This window comes from Nannospalax galili, unplaced genomic scaffold, assembly GCF_000622305.1.
Source record: "Nannospalax galili isolate Female #2095 unplaced genomic scaffold, S.galili_v1.0 scaffold707, whole genome shotgun sequence".
Classification (NCBI taxonomy): Eukaryota; Metazoa; Chordata; class Mammalia; order Rodentia; family Spalacidae; genus Nannospalax; species Nannospalax galili.
Genome location: NW_008356263.1, coordinates 339253 through 359862, shown reverse-complemented (window position 1 = coordinate 359862; position 20610 = coordinate 339253). Strand labels below are relative to the sequence as shown.

Sequence of the window (20610 nt, the reverse complement as noted above, 5' to 3'; positions counted from 1 at the left end):
ATTATTTAATAACCACATGATTAGAAGCATTTCATTACAGCATTAACATATTCAATAACAATTTCCAGAGCAAAGATGCTTCTCTTTCAAAAAAAAATTTTATTTATTATCTTTATTTTTATGTGTATGCATGTATTGCCTGCATGTAGATAAGTGCACCCATATCATGCAATACCCACAGAGGACAGAAGAGGCTGTCGGATCCCCTGGAACTGGAGTTATGGACAGTTGTTAGCTGCCATGTGGGTGCTGGGATTTGAACCTGGGTCTTCTGCAAGAACAATCAGTGTTCTTAACCATTGAGCCATCTCTCCAGCCTGGTTTCAAAATTTTATTAAAAAAAATTTAAACATAAAAAACTATTATTTCAAGGCTGGCCTGGTCTACATAGCGAGTTTGAGGCCAGCTAGGATTACAGGGAAACCCTGTCTCAAAAAGAGACATGCACATAGAATGTCTGAACATTGATGCATATGTATACCTGGGAGCTGCTTGGCAGGGAATGCAGTGCCAGATAGAAGAGATCTCCCTCAGAGTAACAAGCATGCCATACAGCACTCATCAAAGACGTTTCTTTTTGCAACAGATGGAGGCTACTGCAGAGTTGCACATCTGGTCAGGCACAGAGAACATACGCCTGGGAGACTCCCAGTACTAGGTGACACATCTGCAGTAGAATCTCTACAACCAAGGCTCATGGAACACAGTGGAATAAGGGGTAGAGAGAGGACTAATGCACCCCTCAACTCTCACCAGTGAGGGTTCCATGTACATCAGAGTGTGATGCACACAGAAGGCCACAACTGGCCAAGTTTTGTAGAATAACAGACTGTAGCGTGTGGGATAGGATTCCTATATGGAGCCTCACCCACCCATGGCTCAGGGACCATTGAGGAAGAGGAGGTAGAAAGATTGTAAGAGCCAGGACTGGTTCATGAACACAGGGAGGTGGAGGCCTTGAGGCCACTGGAGGCTTGCACATGTGAGCCTCTGGCAGTGGTGGTGTCCGAGCATGGGACCCATGTCAGCTCAATAAACAAGGGCCCAAAGGGGAGGTGAGAAATAGGTGGCATGCCAGCACTAGATCGAGAACTATTTGAAACTGATTGCTGCTGGGTGAGGGGAGAGTATGACTTACATACGACCACTGGATGGGCTGACTAGACTCCAGTGGACACATTTACAGTGAAGGACATTCGGGTACAAACAGTTGAATGAATAGGACTCAGCATGTATGGCAGAGTGCATAGGGTTTGGTGGGGGGATGGGAAAGGCATAGATGGGGGAGGGGGTCTGGATTTGAGTGGGAAATATTGTTATTTTATTTTGTGTTTTTTTTTCTTCTTTATTCCCCCGGAGCTGAGGACCGAACCCAGGGCCTTGCGCTTGCTAGGCAAGCGCTCTACCACTGAGCTAAATCCCCTTGAGTGGGAAATATTGTATGAAATTTAAAAAGCTTAATAAAAAAGTGAAAAAAAAAGTTAATACACTGCTGGGTGTGTGGTATAGATACAAAGTATACGGTTGATAAAGGAGGTTAAAAAAAAGAAGAAAAAATTATATATTTTGTGTGTGCGTGTGTGTGAGTGTGCATACATGCACAATGTGCGTGCGCACATCCAAGCCTAAAAGCACCCAGCCAAAGGCACATGTGGAGGTCAGATGACAACTTGTAGGAGCCAGTTCTCTCCTCCACTATACAGGTCTTAGGGATCAAACTCAGGTCTTTAGGCTTGGCAGCAAGCACCTTTAACTTGCTGAGCTATCTCACTGCCCCCTCCAAATTTTTTAAAAGTTAATTAAAAATTTATAAAAGAAAATTATAATGAAGTTCTAACTTAATTATAATTCCTAAGGTCAAAATTCTGTTTCATCAAGGTAAAACTGATGCCTGATTTATTTATAACAATGAGGTTTTCTTAAGTATTAATTTGCTCTTAGTAAACTGTTTATAAAAGTTGGCTTAGCTGGGCGTGGGGGCGCACACCTTTAATCCCAGCACTTGGGAGGCAGAGGCAGGTGGATCTCTTTGAGTTCAAGGCCAGCCTGGTCTACATAGTGAGTTCCAGGACAGCTGGGGCTACAGGGAGACCCTGTCTCAAAAAAAGACCAATAAGTAAAATAAAATATAATGTATTTAGAGAGTCTACTTGCTTAAGATCACAGACCTCCTTTGTAAAGCAGATTTTCAGGATAACATTTCTTAGGCAAACACTGAGCAGAAAGGAAGTCTAGGACAGAAATGTCCCAAGCTATACTGGTGTGGTGAATGTGGTGAGGAGAGGAGCTATACTGGGATTCTTCTGTCTAGATGTCCATGGCCTCCAAACCACATGGCCTGGGCTGGGTCAAAACTCCCTGGGCATGAGAAGGACTTTGGACTCTCATGGAAGAAAAGGAGCCATGCAGCCTCATTTACCAGCACAGGAAAACGGGCTCTTCTTCAGGTAGATACCCCAAGGCCATTTAAGAAATTTACTGAAGCTGGGTGTGATGGCACACACCTTTAATCCCAGGAGGCAGAGGTAGGCAGATCTCTGTGAGTTTCAGGCCAGCTGGGCTACAGGGAGACCATGTTTCAAAAAGACCAAAAAAACCCCCAAAACAAAAACAAAAAAAACCCCTGCTCTTTATGCTGGGCATGGTGGCGCACACCTTTAATCCCAGCTCTCAGGAGGCAGAGGCAGGCAGGCCTCTAGGAGTTCAAGGCTAGCCTGGTCTACACAGCAGTTCCAGGCCAACTGGGGCTACAGGGAAATCCAGTCTCAAAAAGACAAAACAACAAACAAACAAAAAAAACAATTGTCTGTACAAATAAAAGTCTTTCAACAGTATCTGTAGTATGAACTTTTATCACTCTTTGAAGAAATGAATTCAATGGCTACATGGTTTTCACTCTGCTTCAAAGAAAGGATGCTGAAATGTACATTTGTCCTTTCTGCACTCACCACCTAGCCTAAAAAATCAAGTATACTACAAGCCTCTTTCAAGTTCCCTTTATGTTGTTCCTCAGTGGCAGACCTTTCCTTCCACTCAGAGGGAAGGAACATCCTGAATTTGGTATATTTTCACCACATTTGAATATATCTATAGACTAAGTATCACTTAGTCTTGTCTATTTTTGCTTTCATATTGATGGAATTCTAATCAGGTCTTCCTCTGTGACTGTTGACTTTTCTCAGCATTCTTGAGGATGAGCCATATGCAGGTAACATGCAGCTGTATAATTCATCCATGCCAAAGAAACAGGGAACTTAAAAAAAAAAAAGTATCTCTCACAAGCTTCTTGTAGATATAAAGGAAACATGGTGTACAATAAAGGCAGCAGATGACCATTGCCTGGGCCTTCCCATCACACAAGTAAAAGCGGTATAGTCCCTAGAGTTATCAGGATATTTCTACTGTCCCATGTACATGATCTCTACTCCTCATTGCTGAACAAATTCTGTCTAAAGGAAACAGACAAACAATAACAAGGAAAGAAACAAAACCACTCTGGAGTCTAATCACTATAGGGAGAATGAAGAAACTGAATGTCAATAATTTCCTGAGGCCTGTAGAAAACAGAACCCATATGTCAGTTGGTTTTCAACAAAGGTAATTCAACAGATTGTCAACAAAGACAATTCAAAGGTGAAAGGGCAGTCTTTTCAACAAATGGTACTGCAAAAACTGGATTTTCATATTCAAAACAATGAACATTAATACAGAACTCTCACACTGGAAATTCTACCCATTCCTACAGTGGAAAAACATCACTATTTCACAGGAACATTGACTACTAAGAGGGATTCTGCCTCAATCGTAGGCTAAAATTCACCTTAAATAGGGGTGAAGTTATGGCTCAGTGGTTAAGAGCACTGAGTGTTCTTGCAGAGAACCAGATTTCAGGTTCCAACATCCACATAGCAGTTAACACTCATGATTAACCCCAGTTCCAGGGAATCTATCACCCTCTTCTGACCTCTGTAGGCATTGCATACACATCATGTACTTACATACATGCAGCCAAAACACTTACACACATAAAATAAAAATAAATATTAAAAAACATTAAAAGGGGCTAGAGAGATGGCTCAGTGGTTAAGAGCACAGGCTGTTCTTACAGAGGATCTGGGTTCGATTACCAGCATCCACATGGAGGCTAACAACACTCCAGTTCCAAGGGATCTGATGCCCTCTTCTGACCTCCTTGGGCATAGCATGACACAAGTGCACCTACCTACATACAAGCAATACACTCATACACACAAAAAAATGAGCTGGGCGTGGTAGCGAGTGCCTTTAATCTCAGTGGAGGCAAAGGCAGTTGGATCTCTGAGTTCCAGGCCAGCCTGGTCTACATAGTGAGTTCCAGGCCAGCTGGAGCTACTGGGAGACCCTGTTTCAAAAAGACCAAAACAACAACAACAATAACAACAACAACAACAACAACAATAATAATAATAATTTTAAAAAACAAAGAAGAATCTGGAGGAACTACATTAACTTGACATATGAAGGACAATTTTAAAAGCTCCAAAATGTCTGGGCATGGTGGTGCATGCCTTTAATCCCAGCACTTGGGAGGCAGAGACAGGTGAATCTCTTTGAGTTTGAGACCAGCCTGGTCTACCTAGTGAGTTCCAGGACAGCTGGGGCTACAGGGAGACCCTGTCTCAAAAAAGAAAAAAAAAAAAAAGCTCCAAAATGATTTTTTAGAGATTAAAAATACAGTATCTGAGAAGAAATATACACTGGATAAGATTAATACCATTAAATAACACACACACATACATACACACAAAAAAATGGTGGTCAATTAGAGTACAAATCTTTGGGTTCCACAAAGTAATTCAGATGGAAAATAGTCTTACGAAATAAAACAACGAAACAAAACTTGTGTTGTTGCTGAGGTGTACTGTGCAATTAGGCCTATAGACCCCAGATCTGACCTGAACATACACAGACATCTTTTTCTGGACATTATTCCCTAATCAATACAGGGTAACAACTACTTACATAGAATTTACATGGTATAGAATAATCCAGAGATGATTTAAAGTACAGGAAATGATTTAAAGTATATAAGTTTTATGCAAGTATAAAACCATTTTATTTATGGAACTTCAGCTTCCACAGATTTCAATGTCCACAGAAGACTCTAGAACCAATTTATGTTATGGAAGAATTTCTAGGTATGTGAAACAAGTGTATAACCCAAATACTCAAAAGAGTAAGGCAGGAAGATTGTCTCAAATATGAAACCAACCAGGGCTACACAGCAAGGCTGTCTCAAAAACACCAAAGCAAAAAAGTTGGTGTGGTGGCTCACACTTGCAATACTAGTGTTTGAAGAGGCTGAGGCAGGAGAATCACCATGGGTTTGAGGACAGCCTGGGCTAGTGAGTTCTATTCTGAAGTCTGTGCTACACAAAGACTTTGTCTCAAAAAAAGAAAGAAACACATACTCTGATATTTAAATTGTGAGGGAAAAAAATACTGAAAACAATTGTACAGAACATCAAGAAGCTATGGAACTTCAAGCAACCTAACACACCCATCATTGTGATGAAAAAAGACTAAAAAATAATATGTGGTTGCCCACACCTATAATCTTCCTACTCAGGAGGTTGAGGCAGGAGCACAGCAAGTTTGAGGCTATCCTGGCGTACATAGGAAGACCCTGTTTCAACCCTTATTCCCCCTAAAAAGAAAAGTCCATGTGGTGGCACACAACTTTAATCCCAGGACTCAGGAGGCAGAGGCAAGTGAATCTCTGTGAGTTCAAGGAAGACTTTATTTAAAAAAAAAAACAACAGCTAGGCATGGTGGCACAGACCTTTAATCCCAGCACTCGGGAGGCAGAGGCAGGCGGATCTCTGTGAGTTCAAGGTCAGCCTGGTCTACATAGTGAGTTCCAGGACAGCTGGGGCTACAGGGAGACCCTGTCTCAAAGATAAAAAAAAAAAAAAGCCAGAAGGAAAAAGACACCTTACATACAAAGGAACAAAGGTAAAAATAGCAGATTTCTGCTTAAAAAAAAAAAAAAAAAAAACAACAAAAAACAAAAACAAAATGGAGGATGCTAGAAAATAGGTGGGCTAGAATCCCCAGGTAATAAATGGGGAAAGTTACATAAAAGCTACCAGAGGTGGAGTGATACCTAAATATTTCTAGTTTTAATGGCAAAGTAAAATAGGGAACTTTACAAAGTAAGAGAAGTCCAGAATTCATCCCAGAGGGATTGGTTCAAAGTTGTCTGTTCCCAGTGAGAGGGATTACCAACAGCAAATAGTAAGAACCAGAGAGGCTCAGAAAATCTGCACTCCATGGTTAGTAATAGACATTTAAATTTTTGCTGATTTTTTTTTTTCTGGTCTTTTTGAGACAGGGTCTCCCTTTAGCCCCAGCTGTCCTAAAACTCACTATGTAGACTAGGCTGGTCTTGAATTCACAGAGATCCTCCTGCCTCTGCCTCCCGAGTGCTGGGATTAAAGGCGTGCACCACCACGCCTGGCTGATGTATTTGTTTTTATGTGTATGAGTTTTTGCCTACATGTGTATAAATGCACCAGTGTGTGCAATGCCCACAGAGGCCAGGAGAGGACATGTGATTCTCCTGGAACTGGAGTTATGGATGGTTGTTAGCTGCCATGTGGGTGCTGGGAACTGAACCTGGGTCCTCTGTAAGTGGAGTCAGTGCTGTTACTCACTGAGCCATGTCTCCAGCTCTAGTAATAAACATTTTAAAGAGCAGGAAAAGAGAAGAGAGCCAGACAAAAGATGAATGGCAATTGCACTGGCAGAAAATCTCTCTTCCCAGAATTTAATCTGATGAGTCAGTGACATGGAAGCCTTAGAACTTGTGTGACCTGCACTCTTGGAAAACTCAGCGCAAACATCAGGGGGATATATGCTGAAACCTGGCTAGCAAAATATCTAGACTATCTAAAATATCTAGTGGAGAAGACACTGAAATAGAATTTCACAGTGTTTGGCAAGGTGGAAACCTCTTCTGAGCCAGCTACTGCAGAAGAACACATGGACAGCATGCACAACCAGACTCCTAAAATACCATTGATGTGTCACCAGGTTCTATACCTCAACCTCTTGACTGGACTAATTTGTAATCTCATTTCCCAAAGGGCTGCCAGGAGGACTAACTAGAAGTGTAACTTTGAAAAGGAATGTTCAGGGGTGTGACAGGCATCAGAGACCTAGAGATATGAGATTAGAACAAGCAAGCAGGCCAGAAAGCATTTACACTCAATAGCCTGATTCAGTCATCTTTTCTACAGTCATCCCTCCATTACGTATTAATACCTAGTGTTAATTCAGCAGGCCACCTCTGGCCTGCTGTTGTGTGTCCTCTCTGCCTCCTCCAACTCCCTCCCTCCTATTTTTCCCTTTTCTTTTTCATAGGCTTTCCCAAAGAACATAGGTTGGCCTGGTTTGTGGAGTCTGTGTCTCAGTCTCCTGAAAGTTAGGACTGTTTTAGGTTACTTGACTGCATTCCCTGTTTCTTAATATTAAAAAAAAATATTTTATTATTTTTATTTTATGTGTATGAGTGTATGGCCTCCATGTCATGCAATGCCTGTGGAGATCAGAAGAGGGCGTCCCTTGGAACTGGAGTAGTGGACAGTTGTTAGCCACCATATGGGTTCTGGGATTCAAACCCAGGTCCTCTGTAAGAACAGCCAGTTCTCTTAATCACTGAGTCATCTATCTAGTCCCTTAATATTTCATTTTATGTGTGAGTGTTTTGCTTGCATGCATGCAAGTATACCATATGTGTGCAGTTAATATTTGAAGCTGAGGTTAGATTGCTTGCACCTGTTACTGGAATTTTTAAGGTACAAGCCTGGATCCTGGAAGCCATAAGCTAAGCTTGACCAACTATCCTCAATATGCCAATTAGAGATAAGTAATAGTGGTCCAAGTCCATCTTTGGGGATCCGGATGTGAGGTTTAGATTGAATAGAGGGCAAGAGTTACACATACCAAGCAGTCCTGGTCAGGGCACGGTCCTGCTACCAGTGACCCATCATTGTCTGGCTTTAGTCTGTCCTGCAAGTTTTCTGACAAATTATCAGAACTGTATGAAATCTCTTCCCAGGAGACAAGCTCCCCTATGGCTGGCAGAAGGACCAAGATTTCCTTTCCACCAGCATGAGACACCTGGGGCACTTCTAATTCCTGGGGTTCATTATCTCAATAATCTGATAGCCACAGGGAGGGCACAAGTGTCTCTCTTTAGAGTATTTACACTCCAGTCAAGAAAGTCAAAAGCCTAAGCAAACAAATTTCTTTGATAACACAACCATGACAAAAACTATCAAAATGGTGATGAAGCTGGAGTGATGAACTTATCTATGCCTGCAATCCCAGTATTGGGGAGGCTGAGGCAGGAGGATTACTACAAGTTCAAGGCCAGCCTGAGCTGCGATGTATAGCCAAAGGCCTATCTCAAAGCAACAAAAACACAACAAACAAACAAAAAGGACAATTTGTAATGAAAGTGAACCTTCTTTCTCTAAAAAGTATCTATAAGCCAGGTGTGATGGCACTTACCTACAATCCCAGCACAAGGGCAGTGGAGGTAAGATAACTGAGAGTTTGAGGCTAGCCTGGGTGGATGCATAGCAACAGCAATAGCAAGACCCTAGGACCAAAGAGTTTACCCTTCCTTTATACCCTTTAGGTACAAAGAGAACTCTATGTTGGCATTTAGAGAAATGGCAACCTCCTGTAAACTAAGAGAAGCAGTCTCAAAATAAAACCTATCTTGCCAGCACTTTAATTTTGAACTTTCTAACCTCCAGAATTGCCTGACAGAATTGCTATTTAAATTACACAGTCTAAAATGTTTTGTTATGGCAGCCTAAACAGACTAGGATATTATATATATATATATATTTTTTAAATATTTTATTTTTATTTTGCATGTATGAGTGTGTTACCTGTGTGTATGTAAGTGCATCTGATTTGTGAAATGTCCAAGGTCAAAAGAAGGCGTTGGATCCCATGGAACTGGAGTTTTGGAGGGCTGTTAGCTGCCATGTGGGTGCTGGGAATTGAACCTAGGTCCTCTGCTCTTAACAACTAAGCCATCTCTCCAGCCCACTTTTAAAAATTTTATTATTCTTAGTTTTTGTGTATGAGTGCATTGCCTGTACCCATGTTGTATAATGTCTACAGAGGTTAGAGGAGGCATTGGATTCTCTTGGAATTGGAATTACAGATGGTTGTTAGCCACCATGTGGATGCTAGGAATGGAACCTGGGTCCTCTACAAGAGCAGACAGTGCTCTTAACTGTTGAGTCATCTCTCCAGTCCCTAGGATACTATATGTAAATGTATTATAAATCTATCTTAAGACAATGTGGTATTTAAGACAATACCACATTCTCTTAAGACTGTGATATTTTCTCAAGGACAAGCTGAATAATGGAATAGAATAGAAGGCTCAGAGACTTGATACATAATACTTGCTGACATTTGTAGTTGGTGGGAAAAGAATGATTTTAGTTAACTGTTTCTGGGAGAGATATTTTATCTATCTATCCATCCATCCATCCATCCATCCATCCATCCATCCATCCATCCATCCACCTTAAATTGGCCTCCTATCTCACCCCACTTCAAAGATCAATTCAAGTGGATCTGAAAATCTTTAGATTTTGGAGACTTTGTCATGAAGTCAGTCTCTATCTCTCCCTCCTTCCACTTCCCCACTCCCTGCAATAGAGACTCCCTAGATGCAGTCCAAGCTGGAGCAGAACTTGTAATATTTCTTTCACAGCTTCCTAACTGTTTGAATTGTAGGCGTGTACCATCATGCCTAACTAGAAGTTTTTTTTTTTTTTTTTTTGTCTTTTTGAGACAGGGCTTCCTTGTAGCCCCCCAGCTGACCTGGAACTCACTATGTAGACCAGGCTGGCCTCGAACTCACAGAGATCCACCTGCCTCTGCCTCCTAAGTGCTGGGATTAAAGGTACGTATCACCACACCTGGCATAATTAGAATTTTTTATACTTTCAAAACCATCATAAATAGGCCTGGAGATGTAGTTCAGTGGTTGAGTGCTTATCTAGTATGGACAAGGCCCTGGGTTTTCAATCCCAAGAACCACAAAATAAACAGACAGTAAAAAAAAAAAAAAAAAAATCAGGGCCAGGAGTCGTGGTACATGCCTTTAATCCCAGCACTCGGGAGGCAGAGGCAGGGGGATCTCTGTGAGTTCAAGGCCAGCCTGGTCTACACAATGAGTTCCAGGACAGCTGGGGCTACTGGAAGACCCCGTCTCAAAAAGACGCCCCCACCCCCCAAAAAATCAGGGTTGGTGAAATAGCTCAGTGATACAGCACCTGCCAATAATAAGCAAAGCTCTGGGTTCAATCTCCAGCAGCTCCCCCTTCCCCCTTAAGGAAGAAAAGAGTCCAGTGTAAAAAGCATCATAAATTAAATGAAGACATATCACAAGGTAAAATAAAATACTGCCATATATAAATCTGACAAAGGATTAGTACCCCAAATCTATAAAACTCCTAAAAATAAGCAAGAAAAAAATTTTTTTCCCCCCAGAAAGGGTCGTCCTGTAGCCCAGCTGGCCTGGAACTCACTAGGTAGACCACACTGGCCTTGAGCTCACAGAGATCCGCTTGCCTCTGCCTCCCAAATACAGTAAGAAACTTTTATTAAGAGCACTGGCTGTTCTTGCAGAAGATCTGGGTTCAGTTCACTCACATGGTGGCTAACAACCATCTGTAACTCCAGTTCCAGAGATCTGATGGGCATTGCATGACAATGGGTACATTTACATAATGCACATACACATAAAATTAATTAATTAAAAAGATGATCAACATTCACTAATAATCAGAGAATACAAACTAAAATCCTAATAATACATACTTCCCCAAATGTCAGAACCACAAAATCTTACTGATAGAAGCAATTTGGCACAATCACTGTAGGAAACAGTCTGGCCTTACTAATGAGAGCTGTGTAGACAAGCATCCTGAACCCCCACATTCTACTGATCTCCATTTGAATTATGGAGAAACTTTGGCCTACATGAACCAAAAGGCATGTACAAGAACACTAATAATAGCTGGTTGTAGTGGCACATGCCTCTAATTCTGGCACTTGCGAGGCAGAAGCAGGCAGATCTCTGTGACGTTGAGGTAGCCTGGTCTACTCAGCAAATTCCAGGCCAGCCAGGGCTACACTGCGACACCTTATCTCAAAAAAAAAAAAAAAAAAAAAAAAAAAAAAATGATGTGATGGACGGATTAAGAGAACTGACTGCTCTTGTAGAGAACCTGGGTTCAATTCCTAGCACACACATACTGGTTTAACTCCAGTTCCAGGGGATCTGATGCCTCCTTCTGGCCTCCGTGCATTTGCATGCACATGGTACCCTTACATACATGTCGGCAAAACACTACACATAAAAATAAATAAAAATTGCTGGGTGTGGTGGCGCACACCTTTAATCCCAGCACCCGGGAGGCAGAGGCAGGCAGATCACTGTGAGTTCAAGGCCAGCCTGGTCTACATAGTGAGTTCCAGGACAGCTGGGGCTACAGGGAGACCCTGTCTCAAAGACCAAAAAAAAAATTTTTTTAGGTCTATTATTAAAAAAGTACTTCTATAAGGATACGTACCCAGCAACTGTCTGTTCAACTTTGGAGTATCACTTCTGTCATTAATCACTGATGTCAAAAATGGTTTCAAAATATCTGATGTAATCTTCATTTTTGTCTTTACAGATTTTCCCTTGTCTCAGCCTCTTTGGCCACACCAACAGTTTCCTATGCATTCACATTCCCGTGGCAATTTTCTGCTCTTCCTATTGCAATGCTGTTACTCCCAAATAAATACAATGTACTCTGGATGGCTTCTAGGAAAATATTGAACCCCCAAAACAAGTCCCAAGACAACACACACACAATGTGATCTTATTTGGGTTAAGTTAAAAAACAGACCATGTTAAGGAATATGGACCTATGTATGTGTCTAAAGCCACTTTTTTTTTTTTTTTTTTTTTTGAGACAGGGTCTCGCTGTAGCCCCAGCTGTCCTGGAACTCACTATGTAAACCAGGCTGGCCTTGAACTCACAGAGATCTGCCTGCCTCTGCCTCCGGAGTGCTGGGATTAAAGGCATGCACCACCACACCGGGCCTAAAGCCACTTCTTAGGGATTAGGTACTGGGCAGCCTTCCTGGCCAAGGACAGCACAGTCAGAAAATAGGGACAGGAAGGACAGGAATGAACAGAAATTTGAACAGCAAGAAGTCTTATGATGCACTCAGGAGGCAGATGCAGGCAGATCTCTGAGTTTGAGGCCAGCCTGACCTACATAGCAAGTTCCAGATCAACTGTGGCTACAGTGAAACCCTGGCTCAAAAACAAAAAAACCCCGAAGTTTTATGATGGCAGAGGCTACTAGCTAGGAAGGGAAAAAGTACTGGGGCTAAAGCAATTCAAAGGGAAGGAAGTGCTATTTTTCTCAGTCATAAGTACTCTGGAGGGGAAAAGTCAGAAGGTTTGCACTATTTTCTAGATCTGGACTCTACTGCAGATGATGCTGTCAACTTTACTACAAGCACAGCCAAGTTTTCATCATCTATGGAGCTCAGGATTTGATCAATCAAGACACTCATCAAAATTTGATCAATCATGCTGAGGAACTCATGATTTAGGAAATGGAACACATTAATTTCAGATTCATTGTATTTCAATTAGAGGCAGATTTATGAAGCTACTAACAACACTTGAACTTAAGGACCTTTGCAAGTCTCCTTCTAAGGCCTGAGAAAAGCCCTAGGCATTTGTATTGTTTTTCTTTAAGAGAATCCCTAGTGGGTCATAGTGATACATGCCTATAGTCTCTGAACTTGGGAACATGAGGCAGGAGGATCCTAAGCACAAACTTAGAGAGACTCTGCCTCAAAACAAAAAAGTAATAAAACCCAGGCCATATAGCTTAATGGAAGAGCACCTGCTTAGAATGTGTGAGGCCTTATGTTCAAACTGCAGTACTGCAGGGGGAGAGGGAGAGAGAGAACAAACTTCTAAATGGCATAAACTTTAAGCTACCCCTTGACTTTAACTCTGAAGTGGTAAAATACTTAATACACAGACTAGAAAGACTCACTGCTAAAACCTTTTGCTTCTATTTAATTTTTCTGCTTTAGGAACGAAGTAAAGTTAGGTAAATTTGAAATCGAAGCTATTTTAGTAGAGTTGAAAGGTTTTGCCCTGAACTTACTACGCAGCCAAGCTGGTGATTCTCCTGCTGGAAATACAAGAGTGCTAGGGTTACAAACATATGCCACCACACCTGTCTGAAATCTGAGCTCTTAAAAAATGTGACTGGTTGGGGGAATGCTCAATGTTACAGCACTTACCTAGAATACATGAAGGGCAGAGTTTTGCAGAAGAACAATGTGCTTAATCAGAACCCAGAACTTGCTCATTGTGCCCTTTATTCTTTCACAGAAACTTTGGTTACAATGAATCTTGCTAGATAATATAATGTAATATAATGTAATATAATGTAATCGAAGATTAATTTTCTAACAAGGTCCTTTGCTAAGAAGGTACAAATTAAATTTAGCGTATATCCTTTCTGAGTATTATAAATGGCTCAAGGATAATAGCACACAACCAACTCAATTTTGTTGTGCCTACAAACTTGCCTTTAAAACACTGTACAAGGGCTAGGGATGTAGATCAGTTGGTAGAGTAGCTGCCTAGAATACAGGAAGCCCTGGGTTGAATCTCCAGTACTGCATAAGCCCAGCATGGTGGCACATATCTGTAATCCCAACACTTGGGAAGTGGATGCAGGAGAATCAGAAGTTCAGTCATTCTTGGCTTCATAGCAAGTTTGACGTCAGCCTGGGCTACGTAAGAACCTGTTTCAAAAATAAAAGCCAGGGTGTGGAAAGCAGCTTAAACCCCCAGTATCAGAACTTCCCCCAAATCAAAACAACAACAAAATAGTAAGGAATCTGGGTATGGTAGATTCTCATAACAGTATTCTCAATACATAGAAGGCAGAGGTAGGTAGACCTTCAGTTTGAGGCCACCCTGGGCTACATGAGACCGTGTTTTAAAAATAAACAATACCCAACCCCGTATGACATGATCTCGCGCCAAGGTTGGTAGTACTGTCACTCCATATCATTTACACAAATGTTACTAATTCTGAGGTCTTCAGCAGGAGGATTTAGAGAAGCAGAAATTAAGTGTACAGGTAATGAGACAATAATAGATGCATTAACATCCCAGCATTTTGTGGGTTGGAAACCAGAACTCCTTGTGATTTGTCTTCTATGTGAACGGAGGAGCTAAACCAATGATTTGAAAAAGAGAGAGGAATGTGCCACTAGCTGGAAATTCAATAAGAATAAATCATCCAGAAAGAGGCTTTCCTTTGTAGAGGCTGAGGAATTTGTAAAGTCAGAACTCTTTTTTTTTAAACTTTTTTGTTTTTGAGACAGTGTCACTATGTAGTTCTGGCTGGCCTGGAACTTGCTATATAGACCAGGCTGGCCTGGAACTCAGAGAGAGCTGCCTGCTTCTATTTCCCAAGTGCTGGGATGAAAAGCATACACTATCCCATCTGGTGAATCCGATGAAATCCACATATGACCAACAAAGTTTTTGAGAATTTTATATCAGGAAAAACATCGCTAGCTTAGACTGAAAAGGACAGACTACAAAAATGAAAGGAGGATGCTGAGCTCCCAGAATGTTACTGACAAGAAGCTGACTGATAAACTACTAAACTATAAAGCAATATGCTACATTTTCATCAAAAAGGAAAAATGACAGCAGTGTGGCCACAAACTCAAAAGGGTAAAGCAATGAGCCCAGAGTGAAATCAAGAGCTCTGAAGACTGGGTTGCCAAGACAGCTCACAAGTAAAGGCATTTGACACCAAGCCTATTAATTTGAGTCTGATCTCCAGAACCCATATGGTAGATGGAGAGAACTGACTCCCACCAGTTGCCCTCTGATCCCCATGAGCATGCTATGGCACATATATTCTTTCTAAAATAAATAATAAATAAATAATAAATAAATAAATAAATAAATAAATAAATAAATGAGACAGGAGAGAGAGAGAGAGAGAGAGAAACAGGAGAACTCTGAGGATGGAACCAAGAGCCAAGGGGGCAGAGCTGAGAGACACAGAGAATTTCTAGGCCTTGAGTCCTAAGGAAGGAACTGTTTGTCTTTCATGGAAAAGGAAGGTGCCTCAGAGGCATAAAACAAGAGCCTAGAAGGCAAAACCAATTCTCAGAGGGCAGAGTTGGGAGCCACAGGGAACAAATCCCAGGTCTTGACCATAATCAAAGAACCAGAACTTGACCAGCTGGACTGGACACCCCCTGCCCCATGCCCAGTATTGGGGATTGAAATGAATTTACAGCATGCACTGGACCACTGAGTCACATCTTTACCATTCTTTTTACTTTTTTCTCTAAGTTGCCCAGTGAAAAAGAAATTGAAGGTTAGATTCTCTTATCTCAACTTCCCCAGTGGCTGAGATTAAAGGCCTGCACCATCAGGATCAGCTTGCTTGTCCAGCTGGATTTTAAAACTGCTTTAAATTGAGTGACTGTTTACCATTTATTTATTTATTTATTTATTTATTATTATTTATTATTATTTTCTTTTTACTTTTTTGAACATGAAGCCATATCTGTTATCCCGTACCAGGACCCCTTGTATATTGGGAGAGGTAGGCCCAAGTAGCTAGCTCTTTAGTCGCAAAGGTTCACAAATACAGGAAAATAATGTTTCAGAACTGCACTCAGCAGTATTCCTGAGCCTTATCTACACAGGGTTTAGGTGTGTCCAACCTTTTGACAATGAGACACAACACACACTCAAGAACCATAAAATCAAGTCTGCCCCCGCCCCGCCCCAGTAAATTATACACTTGAAAAATCTCATAATGTTTTTAATGAAGTTGACAATTTTGTGTTGAGTTACATTCATAGCTCATGCCTGGAGATTATCTTTTTTTTTCAAAGTAAGATTTCTTTAAGGGGAAAGGCTTATTTTATTTTTAACTATGTGTTTTAAGTATCTGTGCATGTGAGTGCAGGCCAGAGGCAATGGAACTTTCTGGCAGTTGTGAGCCACCTTATGTGGTTTAAAGGAATGGAACTCCAGTCCTCTGCAAGACTAGAGCAGTATGCACTCCTAACCACTGGGCTTTTTTTTTTTTTTTTTTTTAATTGGTCATTTTTTTTTGAGGTGGGTCTCCCTGTAACCCCCAGCTGGCCTGAAACTCACTGTGTAGACCAGGCTGGCCTTGAACTCACAGAGATCCCACCTGCCTCTGCCTCCAAGTGCTTGGATTAAAGGTGTGTGTCACCACACCCTGCTAAACCATGGAGTTTTATCTTCAGCCCCTGGGGTTGATTTTGGTGGTGACATTTAGGACTTTTAACTGCTGTCATAAAGGAATGAGACTCTTGAGAGGGAGTAACTGTTTTTGTATAAGGGGAAAATATGAGGCACAGGGTCTAGAGAGCAGAATGATGAGATTCAACACAGAGCTGGGCATGCTGGCACACGCCTTTAATCCCAGCACTTGGAAGGCAGAGGTGGGCCAATCTCTGTGAGGTCCAGGCCAGCTTGGGTCTACCTAATGAATTCTAGGCCAGCTGGGGCTACAGGGAGATCCTGTCTCAAAAAAGACAGAAAAAAAAAAAAATTCAATACAAAAGATACAAAAGACTTTCTTAGCTGCTGAGGTTCCCAGCGCTGAAGGAGAATCTAAGAACAGTCCCTAAGCTAGTAGCCAGCCATAAAATGGGGGCTTGAGAGGAAAGTGGCAGACCAACAACCTAAATAAGACTGGAAGCAGACAGGCTCCCAGAACCTTCAGATTAAAGAGCCAGGCCTGGCTGATCCTTGACTTGGGCCTTATGAGACCTGGCTTATACAAGCCTTCCTATACTTACTGTTTGTTCAAACTATTTCACTAATAGTCCTGCCTGGCCTCAAACCCAGTATACAGTCCAGGTTGGCTTCCAACACATCAGAGAGACCCTCCTGCCTCAGCCACCCTAGTTCTGGGATTGCAGTCACATCACCAGGCCGTTTGCCTAGGCTTTTTTTTTTTTTTTTTTTTTAAAGTATTTTATTTATTATTTTTATTTTATGTATATGAGTGTTATGCCTGCAGGTAGGTAAGTGCACCCATGTCATGCAATGCCCAAGGAGGACAGAGGAGGCTGTTGGATACCCTACAACTGGAATTACAGGCAGTTGTTAGCTGCCATGAGGGTACTGGGATTTGAACCTGGGTCTTCTGCAAGAACAGTCAGTGTTCTTAACTGCTGAACTATCTCTCCAGCCCCTGCCTAAGCTTTTTTGTTAGTTTGTTTGTTCTGTGTATTTTCTTGGAGACAGGATCTTACTATGTAGCACAGGCTGGCCTAGAACTCTCTATATTGACCAGGCTGGCAACAAACTCACAGAGATCCACCTACCTCTTAACTCCAAAGTGCTAGAATTAAAGGCGTGCACCACCCTGCCTGGCTTTGCCTAGTTTTTTGATCTGTAGAACTTAGAGATGTCACCTTAAAACACTGTTAGTGGTAGTTTGTTATATAGTAGAAAAGTAATCCAGATTTTGTTTAGGTCTACAGATTCTATTTCTGGAAATAGTGCCACTTTATCCCATTCTAGAACAAACCTCAGGTAGCAACAGGAGGACCAGGTATAGTTCTGGGACTAGACCTTGTGCTAATGAAACCAGCACAAGCTTCCTCATCTACAAAGTAGATGGTTAAAGGAAAAAGCTGTAACAAAATACTTCTACGCCAACAAGTCTTTTAAAACAGCAGATGTATTATTAATCACAACACCAATGCAATTATCTGCAACCAAGGTCCTCAGACACAGCCAAGAACACAAGTCACAGCTGCTTACCTTCCTCAGGGCAGGACTGTGAGTTGCTGGAATACAGATATGCTCCTTTTCCTCCTGTTAGGAAAGTGCCCAGGAAACATTCTTCTGCCTTTAAAAACAGCATTAACAATGAAAGCAGGTGATTTATAGTATAAAAACTCAGGCAAAACTCTTGTCTATTTTGTTTGTCAAGAAAGGTGAGTCAGACTGGAATATACCCAACCTATGCCATGGTCTGTGGCACTGCCTGGTTCTTTGGCATTGCTGCATTCTGATTTTTTTGATCATTTTCTTTTTGTAATTTAAAAATTTTTATTTTCATTTTCTTTATTTTATGAGTGTTTTGCCTGCAGCTATGTATATGTACCATGTACATGCCTACTATAGGTGGAGGCAAGAAGGTAGTGCTGGATAACTTGGAACTGGAGTTAAGGACTGTTGTGAACTGCCATGTGGGTGCTGGGAATTGAACCTGGGTCCTCTGTAAGAGCAGTACATGCTCTTAACCCGAGTCATCTTTCTAGTCCCCCAGCCCCTTTTTGAGGCAGGGTCTCCCTATAGCCACAGCTGACCTGGAATTCCCTATGTAGACCAGACCAGGCTGGCCTCTTGGCCTCTATCTCAGACATCTACCTGCTTCTGTGTCCCTAGTTACTGGGATTAAAGGCTTGTGCCACAAAGCCCAGCAACTAACTTTCTTTCTTTCTCTTTCTTCTTTCCTTCCCTCCCTCCCTCCTCCTCTTCTCTCATTTTATATAAATTAACCCATTTATTACAGGCTAGGAATGTCCCAAATGGTAGCACTTCTACTGGTCTTTCAATTCCTTCAGTCTTCTGATGGCAAACTTGAACATGATAGCAGAAGTAATGTTGTATGTCAAGGTTCTACCAGTCACTGTTTGCATGCAGGAACCACAGTGCCAGATGCTAACAGCCCATCTTTTCATCTTGGTCTTGCGACAGAAAGAGCAATTATACTTGGCATGCTGGCTGATTTCAAACTTCTTCACTATTTTTTGGAGGGAGGCTTCATAGCAGGTCCTGTATTTACCAGATCCCAACCTTGTTGCATATAGCCATGTTGCTATGACCTAGGCTGAGCCTGGTGAGCTCTTTTTTTTTTTTTTTTTTTTTGAGACAGTCTCACTTTGTAGCCCAGGCTGGCCTGGAGCTTGTAGCAACCTCCCTGCTCCAGTTTCCCAATTATAGGAATTACAAAGTAAGTACTACCATACTTGGCTTTGGGATCTCCATTTGTGGTGCTCTTGTCCTAGTGCATTTGTTTTCTCTAAAGCCTTGTCATTTTAGTTGTGCATGTATAGGCCAATTTGGAATTTGCTCTTAACAGTACTCAGGGAGAGTTGGGGATATAGCTCCATGGTAGACAGAGTGCTTTACTACCATGCACAAGGTCCTGGGTTTGATCCCCAGTGCTGATTTTTTTAAAAAAAGCACAGGGAAAATTTTAAAAATACTAAAAAACGTTTAAGTGGAATTCTTCTCTTTTTGTCTCCCAGAAATGCTCTTTCGAGAGGCCTGCCAGGAAGGGGAAAATGCAAATAAGAATTGAAGATAAAAAGTACAGATTCCAGGGGCTGGAGAGATGGCTCAGCAGTTAAGAACACTGGAGGTTCTTGTAGAAGACCCAGGTTCAAATCCCAGCACCCACATGGCAGCTAAGAGCTGTCCATAACTCCAGTTTCAGGGGATTCAATGGCCTCTTCTGTCCTGTATGGGCATTGCACGACAGGAATGCACTTACATATATGCAGGCAATACATGCATACACATAAAAAAACAAGTACAGATTCCATGGCTGGGTGTGGTGGCATATGCAGGAGGCAGAGGCAGGTGGAGACTAGTCTGTTCTACATAGTGAGTTCCAAGCCAGCCAGGGCTACAGAGAGATCCTGTCTCAAAAAGACTGAAAAAAAAAAAAAAAGTAGATTCCTTAGCTTAGCAAGATGAAATATTTGTCATCTTTGTAAGTTGCTTACATTTGGGCATCCTATGTTGGAATGATGCTACCACGGGGAACAGGAAAGCTGCTTACCTTCATTTCTTGCAAGGTTTTCTCAGACAATTTTACTTCATTATCTTCTACCTGTGTTCAATAGAAATGAAGATTTTCAATTTAGTACTTCAAGGGCAGAATTCTCCTGGGTGTCCCTGGACAGTTCTCTACCACATCCAGTGCTTTCTGGCCCTGATATCTTGGTAGAGATGGCTGCTGGTCATCAGAGCTTGGAGCTCTATGCCAAGGTGGGTTTTCTATATCCACTCATGTTTTCTATCTCCACTTATATTTTTAGAAATGAATGAGAATACACTAAAATATTTCCAATGTGTGTACTTAAACATATTTATTAGAGAATGACTATTCTTTCCTATCTGTACCAGAACTATAAAAACAATATAAATAGATTTTAAAATAGGTACATAGACTTTTAAAATTATTTTTATTTTATGTATATCAGTGTATCGCCTGCAGATAAGTGCACCCGTGTTGTGCAATGCCTGCAGAGGTCAGAGTGGGCGTTGGAGTCCCTTGGAAATGGAGTTATAGACGGTTGTTGGCCACCATGTGGGTCCTAGAAACTGAACCTAGGCCCTCTGCAAGAGCGGCCAGTGCTCTTAACCACTGAGCCATCTCTCTAGCCCTGTGACTTTTAAAAATT

General features: G+C 41.6%; 1 protein-coding gene across 3 annotated transcripts in view; it reads right to left on the bottom strand.

Annotated features, from left to right (window-relative positions):
* The window catches only part of CUNH20orf194 (chromosome unknown C20orf194 homolog), a 257297-nt gene that overhangs the window by 107620 nt on the left and 129067 nt on the right, over positions 1-20610 (bottom strand). For all 3 annotated transcript variants that reach the window (XM_029556875.1, XM_029556874.1, XM_008854459.3), the window contains exons 19-20: positions 19986-20036; positions 17954-18041 (exon numbers count right to left, since the gene is read on the bottom strand). In XM_029556875.1, coding sequence (XP_029412735.1) covers positions 17954-18041; positions 19986-20036 — 139 coding nt within the window. The remainder of the gene's footprint in view (positions 1-17953; positions 18042-19985; positions 20037-20610) is intronic.